This window comes from Candida tropicalis (assembly GCF_000006335.3).
Source record: "Candida tropicalis MYA-3404 genomic scaffold supercont3.11, whole genome shotgun sequence".
NCBI classification, from domain to species: Eukaryota; Fungi; Ascomycota; class Pichiomycetes; order Serinales; family Debaryomycetaceae; genus Candida; species Candida tropicalis.
The window spans coordinates 164,550-184,980 of record NW_003020040.1 but is presented as its reverse complement, the minus strand read 5'-3'; the positions used below and the strand labels follow the sequence as shown (position 1 = coordinate 184,980).

The window sequence follows — 20,431 nt, the reverse complement described above, 5'->3', positions numbered from 1 at the left end:
ATATCCTTCATTTCAATATACTGAAGATATAACAACTCTAGGTTCTCAGGGAGATTCCAGAGTGCAAACTGTGAAGATGATGGAGTTCTAAGATCAAACTTTCTGAGTTTAGTCAAATGGGAAATATCCACAAACATAAGTATAGTATATGTAGCGACGTGGTTAGAAATACCTAATTCTACCAAACCAGTAGGAAATTCCAATTTTATCAGATCATGAAAAGGTTGTAAAACACATGCTAACTTTTTCAAAGTTCGTGTAAGGTGTTTAACCCGTCTCACGATTCTTCCCCCATTTCCATACATGTTACATTTCTAAATAACTCAGTCATAAAAGGATGTAGACCAATTCCCAAGGTATTTCTTATTGATTATAACTTCAAAAGTGAATGATAATCATCAACCTTGGGGATCTTATGTGAGGGAGCTTTTAATACAATTAAGTCAACTGGGAAACGATCCATCTTATACAATTGAATAAACAATGCTTTGCTTTCAAAATCAGATTCTTGTATCAGGAGAACAATTTTAGCTATCTTTTGTGAATGGTCACAATTGAGAGCATACTTTTTCTGCTTGTATTACATTTTTGAAGATTCATTTCTTGGGTCAAATGAATGGTTTCAGTTTTTGCAAATTTATAAATTCAGAAGAAAGCACAATAGGAGCATCTTCGTGAGGTCGTGTTGGAAATGATGTAGAACTGTCAATAATTATAACCGGATACGTTTCAGTTTCAACAATTCTGCTAATAGTGGGGTACTTTTTAAGTGACCAAAATAAGTCATAAGGAAAATATCCAAGAACAACCTCAATTATTTCATCTGAAAGATCATTAAATGTTGCCACTTTGATTGAAGCACGGTGTGTTGTCTAGAAAGTGTACCAAATAATCCAATACTATTGAAATTCGATAAATAAATAAATACACAAATCTTGTTTAACGAACGCTTCAATTGAATAAAGCGTGTCTAGGAAAACAAATTGGTTGATAGTACACGAAGAAAATCTAGAATTTGTTTCTACTCTTTCATTGTCAACTGAAAGTTAGAATACTAGTTCAACTAGTTAAGCCGGAATGACTATTTAAGTGACTTGTGATCCGTGTTTACCATGTAATATACTGATAGATTATTATTGCGTAGTTTATCGAAGAGAAGAAATCGCATACTATGTATCACGTGTTAGGCACACGACGTACTACTCTAATCAAAAAAGTATATATATATGAATATGGATGATTCAATACCACCAGTTGTATTGAACATGAAAGTCTCGTCCCGTACATCCGGTGACTCGCTACCGTGGTGATAATGCAGTTTGGTCTATTGTTCCTAGTCGCAATACTTTGTCTATTATGTTGGTTCAGACTGCCTAAGATCTTCAGAATACTCATTTGTACCATAATATAAATCACAATATTTCCAATACAACAATATTACCGGAGTCATCTCGTAAAACAGATTTTTTGCTCCAATAGCAAATTCACATGGTTCTCTCACGTAAACTAAATCTAATCTAAAAAATCAGTAATGGAATTGCAAGTTGCATAGTACAAAACCTATCAGGCAGTAGGCCGTTTGTTTTGTGCTCATGAACAATTTATAACCTTTCGGTAATGGAAATGACTTCTTATGTTCTCCGTGTGTGTTACAAAAATATGGGGTATATTATCCCCACTGGCAGTTTTACATGTTGTGTATCATATTGCAGACAATATTCCGATCATCTATTGGCTCAGAATAACTTGCTTTCCAAAAACAATGAGACATACATATTATGCAAAAAATGACTCACCCGGATATCTCCCTAGGTTAATCCCCCAAAAGTGCCGAAAGTCTGCAATTTGTGTTTGTCACTTTTGTTACCCCTACTCTGTTTTAAATTAAGTAAAACATTTTAGCTCTTCTTTCTACATTTTCTAAATCTAAAACTTCCAGGAATACGAGGTTCTTGAATGAATGGACCTGTTTAAGGGATATCAATTCAATTAAACATTAGTAAATCTTTATCAAGTCTGTGATCTACAAACAATATCAGCTGATTCGTTTTCCCATTCATACATCACATTGCAATGGATGAAACCATAACCAATACAATACAATCCGGCAATAAAACACGATTTTAAAGCCACTGAAATCAATTAAGCCTAATTTTAAATTACGAGTAGTATTACCTCACATAATTCCCCTTTTGCCCGCCTTGATTTTAACCCCCAACGCCCAATTTAGTATATTATTAGTCCAATTGTTGATTGGCTCATATGCAACGAACATTACGGTGATTCATTTGATTGGTGGAATTTTGAGCATTGGAGGGGTGGCTTTTTTTGAAAGATTTATGCAAGGCATAATTTGCGTTGATTTTGAGTGAAAGATTTTCCATTGTTCAAATTCATTTTAAAATTCCTGTAATTTAACTACTAGAAGTGTAGATTGCGGTTAGGAAACATAACTGCCAAGGCGTGCCAATTTGTCTCAAAAAAAAAAAAAAGGTACCAATAGTGAATAAGTTAATAAATACGACCCACACTTGGCGAGCCAAGAATCCGTCATTAGACAACTGATTCCTGTTGATTTATATTGACAGCTCGTAAGAAAATTAAAAGCCAATGTCAGGAACCAGGATGTTCAACAAGAGTCAAATATAATACTGAATTATACAATCACAACAAATAACCGAAAGTCGAATTTCACATTCTTTGTTGAACCACTGATCGTTGAGATAAAAATTTTTTTCCTGATTGTTAGCAAAAAAAGAAAAACAACTCTTTGTGCATATACTGCAGAGGTATTGTTTTGTGCTGCAAAAAGTATCCTTTGCCTCAATTAAACAAGTCTGTTGAAAACAATGAAATTAAAAACACAATAGAATTACCAATATGAACAAAATTGCCCTTTCATTAAAATTAAAAAAAAAAAAAATCCCCCGTTGCACGATTGGTTAGAAGAAGCTTATCATATGCTAGCGTGTGAGAAGCTGTTTTGGCAAGTATATAAACTGTGAAAGAAATCCTTATGTAAATCACAAAATTTGTTAATCTTCTTCTAATTGCCTCTTCTTCCAACAAAGCAACAATCGAGCAAGAATGGTTATTTCAACGGTTTTATTAGTTATATCCTATTTATCATTGGCTTTTGCTCATAATGAAAAATACGAAAGATATGGTTCTGCTATAATTTTATATTCTTGTAACTATGAAACTTACAGTTCTGCTTCTTTCTGTGATAAAACAGCAGCATATTATGAATGTTTATGTGGAAATAAAAATGCCCGTGCAACAATTGTTGGTTGTATGATGTCTCAAAACAAAAGCACTTCCCAAGCTATCAAACTCGCTGAGGAGAACTGTCAGGAATATGGTAATGTCACTCTTTCTGAAGGTTGGTTCGACGAATCATATCAATACTATCTTGATAATGCAATGACAACTGATGAAATTCCAAATTTCAACATTACAGTCCCTATTGATGTCCCACTTAAGTTTAACGAAACTCAAATGCTGGTATACTATAATTCATATGTTCAGTTTTTGGGCAACTATGACGATTCTTTGTATTATGGTGCTGGTGCGTTGGGATACTGGCTCTTAGTGATGCTCATTGAAGGGTTGGTTAACTGGTCAATGTTCATGTTCCCTGGTTTCATCAAAACATTGACCGGTGGTCCTATTGGCTGGTGGAGAGAATACGTATCTATGCCAGCTACATTCAAGAAGAGAAAGACACAAGAGTTGCCAATTTTGAAAATATTCGATTGTTTGATTCCATCCAGATACGAGTCGCTTGTTATCCTTGGTTTCTATGCTTACACACTCATTGTCAACGCAGTTAAGATAGCAAACACAACGGGTGCTCCAATTTTTGACAGTGGCTATGAGTTTCAATTGCGTCTTGTTGCCGATAGAACGGGTATAGTAGCTACTATCATGATGCCATTGGTTTTCCTCTTTGCTGGTAGAAATAATTTTTTGCAATGGTTAACCGGTATTAATTACGCTACATTTATGGTTTATCACAGACATATTGCCAGAGTGATGTTCATGCTAGTTGTAATTCACTCTGTTAATTATACCATCATCGAGGGGGAGTATTATTCTGAAGCAGTCAAAGAAAAGTACTTCTGGAATGGTATTCTTGCAACAACAGCAGGTGGTATTCTTTGGATTCAAGCTATGCTTTTCTTCAGAAGACGTTGGTACGAAATATTCTTGTTGATCCATATTATCATGGCAGCCATCTTTGTTGGTGCCACTTGGGTTCATGTAGATGACCTTGGTTATGTATGGTTTGTTTACCCTTCTGTTGCTGTTTGGTGCTTTGACAGGGCTGTCAGAATTGGAAGATTGATTGTTTTTGGCTTTCCTAAAGCTGAGGTTACTTTGTTGGCCAATGATACTTTGAAAGTTGTTGTTCCTAAACCAAGCTACTGGAAATCCATCCCTGGTGGACATGCTTTCATCCATTTTGTTAAACCAACTTATTTCTGGCAATCCCATCCTTTTACATTCGTCGATACTCCAGATGACAAGAACATTGTTTTGTACTGTAAGGTCAAGGGTGGTGTTACTCATAGTTTGTACAAGTTGTTGGCCAAACAACCAGACCAGACCACAAGAATGACTGTTGCTGTTGAAGGTCCATATGGAGAGCCAACTCCGGCCAGATATGCCGACACTGCCGTTTTCATTGCTGGTGGTAATGGTATTCCTGGTATTTACTCTGAAGTGATGGACATGGCCAGAAGATTACCTGCAGAAACCAACAGGGTTATGAAATTGATCTGGGTTATCAGAGATTACTCGTCGTTGGAATGGTTCCAGGAAGAGCTTGAATATTTGAAGAACACCAGTATTCGTACAACGATCTATGTGACCAGACCAAGTTTGAGTTTGAGTACCGATGAGGATAAGAAGTTGGAGGATAAAGATTCTTGTGAAGACGACAAAAGTTCCATCAAATCCAGATTGAACCATATTGAGTTCAAAGAAGGAAGACCCTGTATTGAAACAATTGTTGCTGACGAAATTGAAGAATGTTCTCGTTCTGTTGCGTTTGTCACTTGTGGTCACCCTGTAATGGTTGATGAAATACGTTATTTTGCAGCACATAATATCAGAAACTCAGACAAAAAAAGAGTTGATTTCTTTGAACAATTACAAGTCTGGGCTTGAGTTTGGGTGATGTATGTATATAGGATTGTTTTTTTTTTTCTTTTAAATTGTTGTTTTTAGATCTCTTTAATATATTCTTCTGTATAGAACTAAACTTGTCAATCACTTCCCAGATCGAACTCTAAAGATTTTGTTGTCTCATTTTGCAGCACGATCGGACATTAAAGCCGAGAATGAAATTTTATTTCGAAATTTTTTTTTCTTTTATTTTTTTCTGGTTTCCTTTTGTTCTTTTTCCGTTTCGTGTTTTTATTCTTTTGCCAACCACATCATTTACACTTTACACCACCCATGATTTGGAATAGATTATTAGCACTTATTTCGTTGTTGGTCTTGGTCACTTCCAGAGCCCAAGGAGATGAATATGCAAATGATGACAACATTTTTGAATTAACCCCTTCGAATTTTGACAAAGTTGTTCACAAGTCAAATTATACCACCATTGTCAAATTTTATGCTCCATGGTGTGGTTACTGTCAACAGTTAAAGCCAACCTACAAAAAGTTGGGTAAATATATCCACGAGAATGCCAAGTATGCTGTTAATGTTGCCAGTGTTAATTGTGATAAAGAATACAATAAACCATTATGTTCACAATATCAAATACGTGGTTTCCCAACCTTAATGGTCTTTAGACCTCCAAAGTATCAAAGTGGTAAGCCAACTAGAAAACAAAACCATGCAAGTGAAGTCTATCAAGGTGAGAGAAATGTCAAGGCTATGACAAAGTTTTTAACTTCAAGATTAAAGAACTATGTTACCAAATTCCACAATGTCAACTCAAATGGTATTGCCGAATGGTTACAGGAAGAAAAGCCAAATGTCTTGCTCATCACCAATACCAACCTGATTAGTCCATTGCTAAAATCTATTGCCATTGATTTCCTTGATAGAGTCAATATTGGTATAATTACAAAACTTAACTCAGAGCCACGCACTATTGAAGTTGATGGGAATGAAGTAGAAATTCCAGCCGCAACTAAATCAACATTGCTCTACTTTGACAAGGATAACAAGAAGTTTGTTACATATGATAAGTCTGACAAATTAAATGATAAGGAAGTCATTTCCGAATGGATAATCAAACAAACTAAACAACAGCCTATAGAAGGTCCATTGTCAAAGAAAGAGAAGAAATACTACTACAAGTACAGAACAGGAAAGAAAAAGATTGAACATGATGAATTATAATCCAGAAATAGTAGTAATTTAAAAGTTCTATAGATAATATTATATAAATTTGTATTATACACACTTAAGCTTTACCAAAATTATCCATCATCTCCAACAAAGAATCTATATCATCCTTTTTCTCTTCAGCCTTTGGCTTTGACTCTTCTTTATTTTCCAAATTAACTTGGATCCAATTTGTAACTTGATCGACGTATAATTTAGAATTAGGAACGAAATGACCACCTGGATGTTTCAAAAGTTCTGAGGATGATTTAGTCAAGTCGTACAATGTATAAGCTCTTGCTTCTTCCACCACTGTATCTAATTCTCCATAAACATGAAGATATTTAAAATGGCTATTGACAACTTCTTCTTCAGTTTGTGGATAATGAGAATCGTATTTATTGTTTCCTGCCTTTTTAGATGTGTCTAATTTAAATCCCGAATATAAAACAACAAATTTCAAAGGTTCAGTTTCAAATAATTCATGGAACTTATGAGCAATCAACCCTCCAAATGCAGCACCTTGTGAAAAACCAATTATTCCAACAATAGGTAATTTTCTTTCTTCCTCTGTTTCTGGTTCCATTTTCATATCCTCATCTGGAATGATCTCTCCGTTGTTGATATATTTCTTAATGGTTTCAATAGAGTCATCAACATCAATATTATCATTGGTTGCATCTTTTTTAACCCACCAAGCACGGTAAGTCATTTCATCTGTCTTTGTAGAAGATCCAAATTTTGATAATGAATCAGTTGATGGTAAATCTGCTGGTGTTAAAACGTAGGGTCCATTCAAATATACGCATTTATACCCAAGTTTCATTAATTTCTTTCTTAATGCTGATGTTTTAGCATAGAATAATGATGCTGATTGAGTGTATCCATGAAGAAATAAGATCTTTCCTTTGTAGTTTGCTGGTTTCTTTGTAGTCATTATTGAGTTGATGATGAATAAGAAGGAAAAAGAAAATGAAAAAAAAAAAAAAAATTGCAGATAAGATTGTTAACGTTTTTTATATTTTTTTTTTTTTTTTCACTGTGGATGCATTTTGTACCTTACTTTCATTAGGAACGAGCTCAACAGTATTGCCAACAAGTCGAGTTTACGATTCTTGTAAAGGCATTTTGGTTAGTTGGTTTGTTGTTACAAGCGATAATAGGTAGTTAATAAAAATACTGATTACTAAGATTAGTATAGTTAGAGTACTCTACGAGAAACAAAATCTTCTACATTAAATACTACCGTGCAATTTCGACCCGGCATTGCTATGCAAGTCCCTTTCAATTATCTCTTTCTTACCTGTTTGTCAAATCAGTAATATCCTATATATATTCGTTCCAGTTATTTTAAACTTCTATAATACTTCACCATCTCTCATCCTTGAACCTCTTGTAAATACAGTGTGATTAGATGTATACTCCCACAAAATTACAAACATAAACAGCACTTAATCCAACTGCTATTGAAGCAATTATAGCATTAAGCAAATATACAATTGGGCTCTTCTTTTTGACATCACCTAATAAAGCCATGACAAGGGATCCAAAAGAAATCAATAATAGTAATGCTGTAAAAATTGTAGTAGCCGATGTTATTGAGCTCAATTGAACAGGACTTGAATTGATATCAAATAATTTAGCATATTCGTTGTATGGAGCTCCAGTTGATGCAGATGAAAAAGACATTATATTGTTTGATTGTTATAACTTGATGGATGTAGAAACGGATACTATGATAGACGTTGTTGATGTTGACAGATTTTTTTTTTTACGTGTTAAAAGGTGCTCGCTGGATGATAGATACAGGAACAAAGTTCGCATTGAATCTGTAGTGAAAAATTTTCACAAGTAGAAAATAGTTAAAGTAAACTATATAGATGGATTTCCATTAAGTCAAAATATATAAACGAACATACACAGTAATATCGTATATATATACTTCATTAGTCGGGGAATAGGACTTAGATAACAATTATCGAATCCTAGAAAAGAACTTGTTTACTTAGGCCTTCAGTAATATTTACAAAGGTAGTATCACTTTTAACGACTTCCGAGTACCATTCGCAGTTGCATAGCGAACAAAAGGCAGTGAAAAAAATCGAGTCCTAAAAAAATGTCACAAAATACACGACATTTAACTATAGAAACTATAATTACTACTTAAAATTGAGAGAACCAATGAGCTTGATCAAGCAAAGTTTTCTCTTTAGCATATTTAATCAAAGAATTTGAAATATCACCTTTAACTGCATAACCGTGAGTTGCTCCCTGGAAAATGTCAACTTGGAATCTGGTGTCCTTTTTTGACAACGTCTCAACGGTTTTAGTTCTCAATTCTGGTTCAAAAGCAGCATCGTTGTCACCTGTAGATATCAAAATTGGGTTAGCGATGGTATCAATATCTTCAACTGTAAGCAAAGATGGATGGGCAACAGCACCAACATCAAATAATCCATCATTTCCTAAATGTTCAACTACAAATTTAGCACCAAAGCAATAACCAATACCAAACACCTTCTTAGGATTCTTTTCATTTCTCAACTTAGTTAAAAACTCTGTAACAATAGGAGAAGTAATACCAGGATGATGTTTACCAAACCATTCTTCTCTGTTGAAAAGACCAGCGGGGTCAACAGGGTCATTTTGCAAGATATCGGGAATAATAACCTGAAAAGATGTCAATTCATTCAAATCATCAGCGATTAATCTAATATTGTTCAATTTATAGCCAAATACATCAGTAATTATGACAATCATGTGATCACTTGATTCACCAATAACATATGAATCAAGACCAGCGATTTCTTGGTACTCACCTTTGAAATCACCCTCGTGGTGGAAAGCCTTGAAGCAGCAATCTTTTAATGTGGTCATCGCAAACCTAATATTTAATGAAGCTCACCAATTTTCGTCAGTAATGCAATGGCGAAGTTGGTCCAACATTTTATATTAATACCCTTGATTTGGGTCTTTTGGTGTGTCTTGAGGAAACTCCGTTGGAGATATCACTTCGGCCGAGTAATTGAACGGAGAAATCTTCACTGGGCGGATTGTGTGTGGCTTAGGTGCGGTTACAACGATAATTTTTGAGCCGGTCCGCCTTTTGATAGCCATTGACGTTTGCCAGATGAGAGATTATATTATAAACTCAAAAATACATTAAATAGGGCACCTACAAAAAAATGCACAACCTATTCTCTTCATAATCCACTACTTAGTCTTCGCTTCTGAAAGAAATAGAACTGACACCACGTTCTGTAATTTCACTTTGTTCATCTAGACTTGAATCACCCAAAACTCTACTTATGTACTCCAACTCATCGATCTTCCCATCAATAAAATCCATTTCAATATGTTGAATCTCTTGTTGGTAACTTTTATGTAGTTCTTGATGTCGAGTAATCATTCTCTCAATAACCAAATAAATATCATCAAATAAAGCCATTTTCTTTGAATTAAACTCTTTTCTAATTTCTTGTTTAAATACAGATAAATTCATTCTTGTTTGAGGTAGTCCCAGTCGTGGATCTAGTTGCAAATCCCTTAGGAATTCTTTATCTATTTGTTCAACTTTATCACTAAACTCTTCTATCTTATGATCAAAATAATCAGCATGTTGGTCTATTGGTATATTCATTGCTTCTATCATAGATGACTGACGGAAATATTCCTCCGCTTCTTGAAGTGCTTTAATCCGTTGGTTAAACTTGTAAATATAATCCAAAAATAACCTGCTTCTGTAAAGTTCCTTTTTTGATTCCATAATGAATAGGTGCTTAGTGATGAAGTATTTGAACAACGATGACCTTTGATTATAAAAAAAAGTTATCGGAAAGATTTTTTTGATTTTTTCTTTTTCTTTTTTAGTTTTTTTTTTTTTTTTTTCTTTTTAATTGTTTCATTTAGTTGAAGAAGTATATTGCATTGTTGGGCGGGTTGGCTTGATGACGAAGTTTAATAGAAGAATGTACGAGACGTCCCCGTATCAATGAATTAATAATAATAAGGGCGAGAAATTTGCCTTAATTCTCCGAAGTATTAATTAGCAACTCCTTTCAATATGCATTAGTCAATGAAGTACATCAAGCCCATCAGTGTAATTCGGTAAAACTTCCCACGGCCACAAAGAATTTGTCCCTATTAAAAGGAGAAATGAAAGTGAAATATTTATTTTTGTGACATAAAGAAGATTTTCAAGGGGTGGCAGTGACAAAATTAATAGGACGAAGAAGAAAAAAAAGGAGATGAGAGGGGTCTGTTTCAGAATTCGGGCAAGCCTATTAATTGTCTGTTTCAGGTTAATTAAGTACTCGTCAGAACTGTAAAGTAGACGATACGATTGAAGATTTACCTCTTTTTCCACCCATCATTGAGTTAAATTGTTATTGAAAGATTTTAGACGATGCAAAAAATTTAAGATTTTTAGGAATTACAAAATCTAATTGTCGCAAATTAACGATCATCAGATTGAGGTCTATTTTTTTTTTTTTTTTGGAGTGGACACAATTAAAGTTTTTTAACGTGCATAATTGTACCTTACCAGGAACATGATAAATATGGGAACAGGAGGACAGTAGTAGTTTACAAAACGATATAAAGAAAACTTTTTTTTATTTACCTTTCCATTATGATATTAACAGTTGTTGAAAAAAAAATACTCAATGTAGTGTATCCTTGCACAATAAATTAATTCACACACAGGGTTTTCTTTCTTGCACAGTTACAAAACGTACATTTTATACAAAAATATACCCACACAGAAAAATCACCACTTCTTTAGACACAACAAATCTTTAAATTGTACTATATCACTATGATATATAAATCCACCGGAAATGACTGTTTGAGAACTAGGACGTTTATACTGGAAAAGCTATCAAAAGTGCATATTGGTTTACAAGTTTATTCCGAGTTTGATGCAAAAAATGATCTCAAATACACACAAATAGAAACGATTGATTTATTGATTTACATGATTCAGAAATACAAATTGCAACCACCATCGGAGATAATGTTTAACAGAGTTAGTCAGTTTTATGAATGTATCGAGAAATGTGGTGAAGTTTTACAATCATCTTCGATTTCCATGTGTTTAAAATATGGGTGTCAATACAACACACAACAAGAAATTGAACTGTTTTTCAGTCCCGTGAGCACAAGCAAGTACAATGATTATTTATTTAAGGATATAAGAATTGAAGGAGATGGTGTTACTGATATTAAAATTCGCCTGATTCCGAGAAGTGTGGAAAATTTACAATTGGACTTAGTACGTGTTGATTCGGTGTTATTGACAACTACATTTGAATTAAAAAGCCTCCATTTTGTAGCAATTGGTGGTGGACAAGACAATATTGAAGTATTCTGCAACTTGTTACCAAACTCAATTAGAAACCTATACTTGGATTTAAGTTATTGTCTAACTGATGAGCTTCTTATTGACTTTCCTATAAATGTTGAACAGTTGTCTTTTAAACTAAATCATGAAATAGCATTTCCATATTTTGATGTATCCACATTGAAAAATCTTCATTGTTTGTCTTTAGAAAATATTGATATTGCCGATATTTCCTATTTGAAGTTTCCCAAATCATTAACAAGATTATTTTTAAAGAATGCAAATATGGATGAATTCACACGAATTGATGAGTTGAAATATATTGAAGAGTTGTCAATTAAAGAAGGCTACTTGAATGGTGGTTTCTTATTTCGGGTGGAGAAGTTAAAAAACTTGAGAGAATTTCAGTATAAGGAGGTTAAACTGGATTTAAGCTCCACGAAAACAATAAGGAATGATGCATCCATCTACATACCACCAAAATTGGAATTTTTGGAATTGAAAAGTCATCATTTGCATATTGAAAGTCTTGATTTTCATGATTCTTTAAAATTCTTAACCCTTGAAGATGTTTCCATTGAAAAATCAAAATTATCTCTAGTCAATGCACCAAATTTGATTGAAGCACTGATTGAAAACACAAATATTAAACATATTCAAGGGTTTGAAAATTGTACACAATTGGAGTTTTTGAAATTTAATGGAGTTCCAGTATTTCTTTATAGAGATATATCTAACTTGGAAACTAACAAGAAAGATTATCTCCGGATGGTTAACAGAAGTCTTGAACTACTTCAATTAAGTGGCATTAATTAAATAACAATAAACGTGTTCAATTATAACTGAAAAGTGCCCCCTTTTATGCTACGCCCATTTTCAATTCTAATTGTAATTCTCCCCTTATCATTTGTAAATTGACCTGAAAATTTCAACACGTTTTTTTTATTGTTATTCCAACGGATGGCCGATTGCTGCTTCTTTGTGTTGCAAGTGTTTATTGTTGCAATTTGTGCCGTTCATCAACGAGGAAACGTGGTTGCCCTTATTCAATCCATTTGGCAGCATTCAATACACTTCACTAGACAAACCAGATAGGGGTAGATTGTTGGGGGTGTTAACATAGTGACCATTAATTCTCATGTCCTATTCGCAACAAAATACTATACAGACTCTCCACATGCTATGGGAAATAAAATTACCTTGGAATCAGGTCGGAAATCTTAACATGTATTGTCTTGTTTTGTAACTTTGCTTTCATTGTTTTCTTTCAATCCCACATGTTCAACGATAAGAATGAAATTGTGTTGCACACGATTCTGTCAATCATCAAACCTATTTAAATGCAACAATTCATCATGGATATTCTATTCATCATTTTTTTTTCATATATACTACAATAACCAACAAACCAACCATGAAATATATCTTATTTTTGATTGCTTTATTTATCACTAGAGTTTGTGGTGATGATCTTACAAATTCCTGTCCTGCTGACTCTCCACTTTCTTGTTCTACTTCTGGTGATACTTCCAATAGTTGTTGTTTTGAATCTCCTGCTGGTGTTATTGAATTAACCCAATTTTGGGATTATGATCCTGCTACTGGTCCTGCTAATGTTTTCACCATGCATGGTTTATGGAACATGTATTGTACTGGTACTTCATATCCACAATCATGTGATTCTTCATTAACTATTGATAATTCCGGAAGTACACTTCAAGACATCATTGTTGATCAATTTAATGATCAAGAATTATATGATAACTTATCTAAATATTGGAAAGATATCAATGGTGATGATCATCAATTCTGGGCACATGAATGGAATAAACATGGTACTTGTTTTAGTACTATCAAACCATCATGTTATTCAAATTTTAAAACAAATGAAAATATTTATGATTTTATTAAAGTTCTTTATAATTTATGGTCTCTGGTTCCAACTTATAATTGGTTGGAATCTGCTGGAATAACCCCATCTAATACTGCAACTTATACTTCCTCTCAAATTCAAAATGCATTGAAAGGGAAATTCGGTAAGAATGTTTATTTCAAATGTGATTCAAATAATGCTATTAATGAAGTTTGGTATTATTATAATGTTAAAGGTTCATTATTGGGAGAAAGTTTTGTTCCTATTGATGCTGTATCCAGTACCAATTGTCCAAATACTGGAATCAAATTCCCACCAAAGGGAAGCTCTGGTAGTCAAACCACTCTTAAAACCTCTACCACCACCAGCAGCACTATTACTTCTGGTTCCACATCAACTGGTGTTCCGTCTACTTCTTACATTAATTTAAGTGGTAAATCCGGTTGTCTTATTTCAAATGGTAAGTATTATACCTCAGGTACTTGTGCTACTTACCATTTTTCAGGATCACCAAATAGTGTTCAAATTTCATCATCAAAGGGATCTTGTGGTATTGATTCAAGTAATAACTTTATTTGTAGTTCATCTACTACTGCTGGAAATTTCCAACTCAGTGGTGGCCAAGTTGGGTACAATGGAAATTTTGATTGGTGTTTGGGAGATGTTACTGGGTCTGGATCAACTGCTCAAACTAATGTTAAATTATCCGATGGATCTTGTGATTCTTTTAAATTGACACTTTCTAGTTAGATTTGATATATATATATATATATAGCTATTTAAGACAATAGATCATTTTAAATGCAACAATTCTTTAATTTCTGAAATGACTTCATATTTTTGATGTTCGAAATCTCTTTTAATTCCATCAATAACCAACTCTTTAACTATTTCATTAGCATTCTCTTTTTTAATTAATTCAGATACAAAAATCACATTGATTTGATCGATAAATGAATCTAATTCCTGAACTTTATTAGAAATAAAACTTGCAATTTCATCAGGATTTGTGATTTCATGACCTTGTTCAATAGATAAATTAATCCAATTTTCAGCTTTTAATAGATTATCAAAGATTAATTCATTATTTAAGTGATTGAAATTTTGATAGATATCTTCCATAGAAATATAATTCATTGTTAATGATTTTAAAGAAGAAGAAAAAGTGTGGTGAAAATAATAATAATAAAAAAAAAAAAGAAAACGAACAATTGAATTGACAGCAGTTTATATTACTTTGTATTCAAAGATATGAACAAAACTATATCATTAAGAACCAAACTCTTTTTCAAACTTCTCTTTAACATTTTGTATAATTACAGATCTTCTAATTTGCATATAGGTAATATATTCCGTAGTTGATTTTCTAATCAATTCTTCAACAATTTCATCATTTAATCTTAATTTAATACACTCTTGAAGAATTGAATTCATTTTATCATCCAACTCATTAATATGGGTATTCAAATATTGACAAATATCAGTAGGTGATAGTTTATTATCAGATTTTAGTTGAAACAACAATTTCAATAACCAAGTAGCAGTAGCTTCACTTAGTTTATTTTTCAAATCCAATTGAAAATCAATAAACAATTGACTATTTGGATTTAAAGATTCTAAATAGTTTGTAATTGGTGGTGAAGACATGGTTGTAAAATGGTTGCAAGATTAGATAAAAGAACAAGTAGAAGAAGAAGAAAAAAGGTAATACAATAAAAAACACATCAATTTAAAAGAAACAAACAAAATAACTAAACGAAAACAAAAAGACAACCAAGTGTGTATAACTAACGACAAGACAAATAATAAAACAAGAATTGAAATCATCAAAAACAACTCGAATCACTCCTCATTCTTCTAAAATGCTTCACCTTTTGCACGATGAATTGAAAAAATATGGGATTGAACAGCATCACCTCTAGCAAATGACTTTCCACAATATTCACATCGAAATGGTTTCTCTCCAGTATGAATTCTAGTATGAGTAGTTAATCTATATCTTTGATTAAAACTAGCATGACAATATGAACATACATATGGTCTTTCTCCAGTATGAATTCTTGTATGTCTTGTTAAATCAGATACTTTGGCAAATGATTTACCACATCCTTCTTTGGTACAATGATGTATTTTTGGAAGTGGTTCTTTTGGTTTTTCCTTTTTACTTTCCTTTTTAAGTGGTCGAACAGTTCCTGGATGTTCGACTTCAATATGATTCATCAACTTATCGTATGAAATAAACCCTTTACCACATTGTAATGCATTACAATGGAAAACTCTCACTTCTTTCAAATCTACTGGTGGTTTCATTTGATTGTTTAAATTACTTCCATTATCACTTTCATTGCTACTACCAATGTTAGAACCATTTTGTTCAGCAAACATATTTGAACTACCTTCTTGAACTTGAGCAAGAGTAGCATCATTCATTTCTTCTTCATTATCTAAAATCAAATCATGATGAACATGAGTTTTATGAATTTCTAAATTAGCCTTTTGACTAAATCGTTTACCACATATATCACATTCAAATCTTTTTGGTTGTGAATGAGTTCGACGATGATTTCTTTTATCTATAACATTCTTAAAAATCATTCCACAATGTTCACATATACTTGAATTAGGATTATCAATTTTCTTAAACATGGTTCTTTTCTGTGGTGATACTTTAGTTGGATCATTCAGTCTTTGTCTTTTAGGATATAATTCATCATCATGAATTTGTTCAAATGATTGCTCCCCTTCTGAAGCACTTCTTTTAAGATTAATTCCTTCAGGAGAAACTTGTGTAGCACTAGCTAAATAAGCAGTTGCAGCTGCTTGTATATTTCTATTAAATTCATTAACTTCATTTGGTTCATAATGGGTATAATCAATTCCAATTTTATTGTGAATCAGTTTGGTAGCATTTTGAGTGGTAGTGTTATTCGGATTATTCTCACTAAATTGATTGTTGTTATGATGCAAGTCACGAAATTCATCCTCAAGGTTTCGATTCACCACGTTTTCTTCACCTTCATCTTCTTCTTCTTCATGAATTTGAGCTTGATGTAGGTTTTCTCTAATTGAAGCCCTCAACTCTTTTCTTCTAGAAGACAATGTCATTATCTTATAATTGGTGTAATTAAAATAAAAATTGAAAAAAAAAAAGGAGAAAACAAACAAACAAAAAAATATGTGATAGTGTGAGATAATTGTGTGTATGTGAGTGTGTGAGTGTGTGGTAATTGGTAGTTCAACAAAGTTTTCCAATTTTTTTTTTTTGCTTTTTCTTTTTTCTTTGCTGTGACGTTTTCCACAACACATAATCTTTAAATTATTTGGTTAAAAGTACACGTACTTTCGGTAATTTTGAACCACCCACACGCACAACCAATTTCACATTTAAATTTCCAGAAACTACCATCTCAATTGCCTTCTTAAATATCCCCAACCAAGGGTTTATTCTTCTTCATACGTGGACAACTAAAATGATATCTACAAAGACAATTCCTGTTTTTAGATTTAGAAATGTCTCTTACAGGACATTAAAAACATCGAGTAATCTACTTCTTCCAAGGTATACTTCGGGACCTAATGGATTCAATACCAATAGAACTAGAATCACCAAAGAAATAACACCTGAAGAAGTACAACGATTTAAAGAAGCCCAAGAACGTGCAAGACAACAAGGACAACAGGAATTTTCACGAAATCCATATACTCATCAATTTAATACTGATCCATATTATTCAATTCATATTCCAAATAATACCAATGGAATAATTACTCCACATGATCCAATTTATGAAATTTTAAAAGAACCAACATTAGTTATTGAACGTAAAATTGAATTCATGAATTTGTTTATTGGATTTGAACAAGCTAATAAATATGTTATTATGAATTCATCAGGGCAACAAATTGGTTATATGGAAGAAAAAGATGTTGGAATTGGTAAAATGTTGGGAAGACAATTTTTTAGATTACATCGACCTTTTGATATTGATGTTTATAATTCTAGAGGTGAATTAGCATTAAGTATAAAAAGACCATTTTCATGGATAAATTCTCATATTAAAGCATTATTACCTGGTTATGATAATTATAATGAAATTATGTATGAAGTTATTGGTGAATCGGTTCAATCTTGGCATTTATGGAGAAGAAAATATAATTTATTTAAATTAGAAGATGAAACTACTGATGAATATGATCAATTTGGTGCTGTTGATGCTCCATTTTTATCATTTGATTTCCCAATTAAGAATAGAGAAGGTGATGTTATAGCTAGTATTGATAGAAATTGGGTCGGTTTGGGAAGAGAAATGTTTACCGATACTGGGGTTTATATCTTGAGATTTGATCCTAGAAGTTTTGAAGGTTTAGAAGGTCAATATGGTACTATTTCCAAAGATGGGGTTACATTAGATCAAAGAGCAGTCATATTGTCTTGTTTTACAAGTATTGATTTTGATTATTTCTCAAGACATAGTAGAAGTGGCGGATTATTTGGATTTGGTGGATCCTACGATGATGTATAAACTACCCTCTGTTATTTATTAAAAATAGTCATGTACATTTTATAATTATTACCATTATTTATCTATTTATTTATTGATTGATTGGGCAATCATTTGTTTAGTTTTATCTCTTCCTTTTTTCAAGAATTGTTCCCATTGTTCATCATTCATATCTTTACTTATATTTTTCAATAATTGAACAATCAACCCTGTGTAATCATGTTTTCTTAATTCATTTTCTGATTTCCACATTTCACGTTTATATAATTGATTAGAAACTTCAAATTCATCACCTATACTTCTTGCTTGTTCTAATTTATTATTTGTAATAGCCAACAATGAAAATCTAACTTCATCTCCATATTTAGCAATTCTCTCTTGAAGAACTTGAGGTAATTTCTCAACAAACTCTTCTTGATTAGCACAATCACCATGCATAATAGGATATTGTTTTAATCCATCTAATTCATAAATTTTCCCATTTTTGAAAACATACCCAGCAAAATGAAACAACCCATCATCTTTATCATCATTATTACTTGGAGGTTGTTTATCTTCATCAACAAATGGATGAGGAGTCAGGAATGAATTATGTACCGATCTAATTAAATCACTATTTGAAATAGTTTCACCAATCATCATACTATCAAATCCAGTAACAAATGATCTAAAATTATTCAATTCATCACCTAATTTGACATCATCTAAATTGAACAAAACATTTAGTACTGCTTGAGTAGCACAAGCATCTTGAATAGTTTGATTGGCAAAAAAAATCCCATTATCTAAATATTCAGGATCATAAGTACCAGTGATTGGTTGATTTTTATTAAGATATTCTCTGTATAATTTATTATATTTGAAAAGAAAAATTACTCCATAAATAGGTTGTACTTGTTTAAGTGAATCTGAATCTATCGAAAATAAATCATTGATTTCAATGTTTTCAACACCTAGTTTTTCCACAAGTTCAGTGAATAAACCAGCATCTGAATCAATTCTATTCCATCCACTTTCAGACATTGTTAGTTTGTTGTTGTTGTTGCTCTTTATCGCAATACTGAAGAAGTTCTCATTTTTTTTTTCGGTCTTTAACTTTTCGTTTGTTTGTTTGTTTGCTGATTCTTCTGATGGCGATACTGCCACTGGGCCGAGGGAGACGGACAACGGCGGTGTGGGGCATTAATGCGCGTCGTTCTAACAGATAAAGAAGAGTGACAAATAAAACTAAAAATTTCAAATAAATACTTTTTGTTCATTGCTTTGAGTGTATACAAATATATTGACCTAATATACCTAAGCGTTCTTGGCTTGAGAAACTGATGGATCACTAGTCAAGTAATGTTTAACAGCTTCATAAACAGTAAAGACAACAGCTTGACCTGGAGCAACTCTCATAATTCTTGGGGTAATACCTTTATACAAAGCAGCAATACCTTCTTCTTTAATCAATTGCTTACCAATCTTGATGATTCTGACCAAACCATTTTCTTTGGTGGTGAATTTACTCTTTTGTAATCTGGTTTTAATAGTATCTAATGGAGCATTAGTTAATGGACCAACGGCACCAGAAATCAAACCAATCAAAGAAGTTTGCCAAGATGGTAACAATTCAGTATTTTGTTCTTTTTGCAAGTAAGCTTTAATGGTGGAATAAGTAGCAAAGTTGGCACCTTGGTTAGTGGCTTGTCTAGCACAAGTCAATGAGACACCACGGTATAAAGTAGCAAAACCTTCTTCTTTAACAATCAAATAAGCAGCATGTGGGGCATTTCTATATTTTGGAACATCCAATGGGTCTTTCATAGAATGGTGTTGAGCTTGCAATCTGATTTTAACAACTTCCATAGGATTAACAACCATGACAGATTCAGTGATACCAGCACCAACACCAGCAATGAAAGTTTGACCGGTGGTAATTTTACCTTCCTTGTCTAAAAAGAAAGAACGGTAAAATTCATAAGAACTGAAACGAATAGCCATTTTTGGAACAATACCAATGACAACGGCACCTAAACCTTTATATAAAGAAAGGAAACCTTCTTTTTGAACGATATTAACCCCAGTTTTAATGAAACCTGGAGGTTTTTGACCGGATTTTTTGTACAATTGCATTCGAACCTTGATGGTATCTAATGGATGACAACATAAGGCTTCACATAAACCTGCAACACCACCAGCAAAGAAATCAATTGGTCCTTTGGTTTGCTTCTTTTGAGTTGTGGAAGATGACATTTTGTATGTATAAATGAATAGATATGAATTAATAAATGAATAAATAAATAAAAGGAAAAAAGAAAAATAAGAATTATAGAATACAAATGAAGAATAAACTTGGAATTAATAAATGAATTACTTGTCAATGTA

The 20,431-nt window shown here is 32.7% G+C and overlaps 12 protein-coding genes across 12 annotated transcripts; 5 read left to right on the top strand and 7 right to left on the bottom strand. All coding sequences in view use genetic code 12, as the record gives it.

The window, feature by feature from the left end:
* Positions 1-3,087: 3,087 nt before the first annotated feature.
* Positions 3,088-5,172, top strand: CTRG_06043 (uncharacterized protein; the record flags this gene model as incomplete). The annotated part of the gene is made up of 1 exon (XM_002546519.1): positions 3,088-5,172. The coding sequence occupies one exon, from the start codon at positions 3,088-3,090 to the stop codon at positions 5,170-5,172; it is 2,085 nt and encodes a 694-aa protein (XP_002546565.1).
* Positions 5,173-5,463: 291 nt separating this feature from the next.
* CTRG_06042 (protein disulfide isomerase) lies at positions 5,464-6,363 on the top strand (the record flags this gene model as incomplete). The annotated part of the gene is made up of 1 exon (XM_002546518.1): positions 5,464-6,363. The coding sequence occupies one exon, from the start codon at positions 5,464-5,466 to the stop codon at positions 6,361-6,363; it is 900 nt and encodes a 299-aa protein (XP_002546564.1).
* A 64-nt stretch (positions 6,364-6,427) lies between these two features.
* CTRG_06041 (putative serine hydrolase) lies at positions 6,428-7,285 on the bottom strand (the record flags this gene model as incomplete). The annotated part of the gene is made up of 1 exon (XM_002546517.1): positions 6,428-7,285. The coding sequence occupies one exon, from the start codon at positions 7,283-7,285 to the stop codon at positions 6,428-6,430; it is 858 nt and encodes a 285-aa protein (XP_002546563.1).
* A 1,226-nt stretch (positions 7,286-8,511) lies between these two features.
* CTRG_06040 (uncharacterized protein) lies at positions 8,512-9,225 on the bottom strand (the record flags this gene model as incomplete). Its single annotated transcript, XM_002546516.1, has 1 exon — positions 8,512-9,225. The coding sequence occupies one exon, from the start codon at positions 9,223-9,225 to the stop codon at positions 8,512-8,514; it is 714 nt and encodes a 237-aa protein (XP_002546562.1).
* A 340-nt stretch (positions 9,226-9,565) lies between these two features.
* Positions 9,566-10,114, bottom strand: CTRG_06039 (uncharacterized protein; the record flags this gene model as incomplete). Its single annotated transcript, XM_002546515.1, has 1 exon — positions 9,566-10,114. One exon carries the CDS (start codon positions 10,112-10,114, stop codon positions 9,566-9,568), a length of 549 nt encoding a protein of 182 aa, XP_002546561.1.
* Positions 10,115-11,164: 1,050 nt separating this feature from the next.
* Positions 11,165-12,505, top strand: CTRG_06038 (uncharacterized protein; the record flags this gene model as incomplete). The annotated part of the gene is made up of 1 exon (XM_002546514.1): positions 11,165-12,505. The coding sequence occupies one exon, from the start codon at positions 11,165-11,167 to the stop codon at positions 12,503-12,505; it is 1,341 nt and encodes a 446-aa protein (XP_002546560.1).
* Positions 12,506-13,103: 598 nt separating this feature from the next.
* Positions 13,104-14,312, top strand: RNY11 (ribonuclease; the record flags this gene model as incomplete). Its single annotated transcript, XM_002546513.1, has 1 exon — positions 13,104-14,312. One exon carries the CDS (start codon positions 13,104-13,106, stop codon positions 14,310-14,312), a length of 1,209 nt encoding a protein of 402 aa, XP_002546559.1.
* Positions 14,313-14,831: 519 nt separating this feature from the next.
* Positions 14,832-15,209, bottom strand: CTRG_06036 (uncharacterized protein; the record flags this gene model as incomplete). Its single annotated transcript, XM_002546512.1, has 1 exon — positions 14,832-15,209. One exon carries the CDS (start codon positions 15,207-15,209, stop codon positions 14,832-14,834), a length of 378 nt encoding a protein of 125 aa, XP_002546558.1.
* Positions 15,210-15,419: 210 nt separating this feature from the next.
* On the bottom strand, positions 15,420-16,868 carry CTRG_06035 (uncharacterized protein; the record flags this gene model as incomplete). The annotated part of the gene is made up of 1 exon (XM_002546511.1): positions 15,420-16,868. One exon carries the CDS (start codon positions 16,866-16,868, stop codon positions 15,420-15,422), a length of 1,449 nt encoding a protein of 482 aa, XP_002546557.1.
* Positions 16,869-17,032: 164 nt separating this feature from the next.
* CTRG_06034 (uncharacterized protein) lies at positions 17,033-18,085 on the top strand (the record flags this gene model as incomplete). The annotated part of the gene is made up of 1 exon (XM_002546510.1): positions 17,033-18,085. The coding sequence occupies one exon, from the start codon at positions 17,033-17,035 to the stop codon at positions 18,083-18,085; it is 1,053 nt and encodes a 350-aa protein (XP_002546556.1).
* A 66-nt stretch (positions 18,086-18,151) lies between these two features.
* On the bottom strand, positions 18,152-19,087 carry YUH2 (Yuh2p; the record flags this gene model as incomplete). The annotated part of the gene is made up of 1 exon (XM_002546509.1): positions 18,152-19,087. One exon carries the CDS (start codon positions 19,085-19,087, stop codon positions 18,152-18,154), a length of 936 nt encoding a protein of 311 aa, XP_002546555.1.
* A 273-nt stretch (positions 19,088-19,360) lies between these two features.
* On the bottom strand, positions 19,361-20,299 carry SFC1 (Sfc1p; the record flags this gene model as incomplete). The annotated part of the gene is made up of 1 exon (XM_002546508.1): positions 19,361-20,299. The coding sequence occupies one exon, from the start codon at positions 20,297-20,299 to the stop codon at positions 19,361-19,363; it is 939 nt and encodes a 312-aa protein (XP_002546554.1).
* Positions 20,300-20,431: the final 132 nt, after the last annotated feature.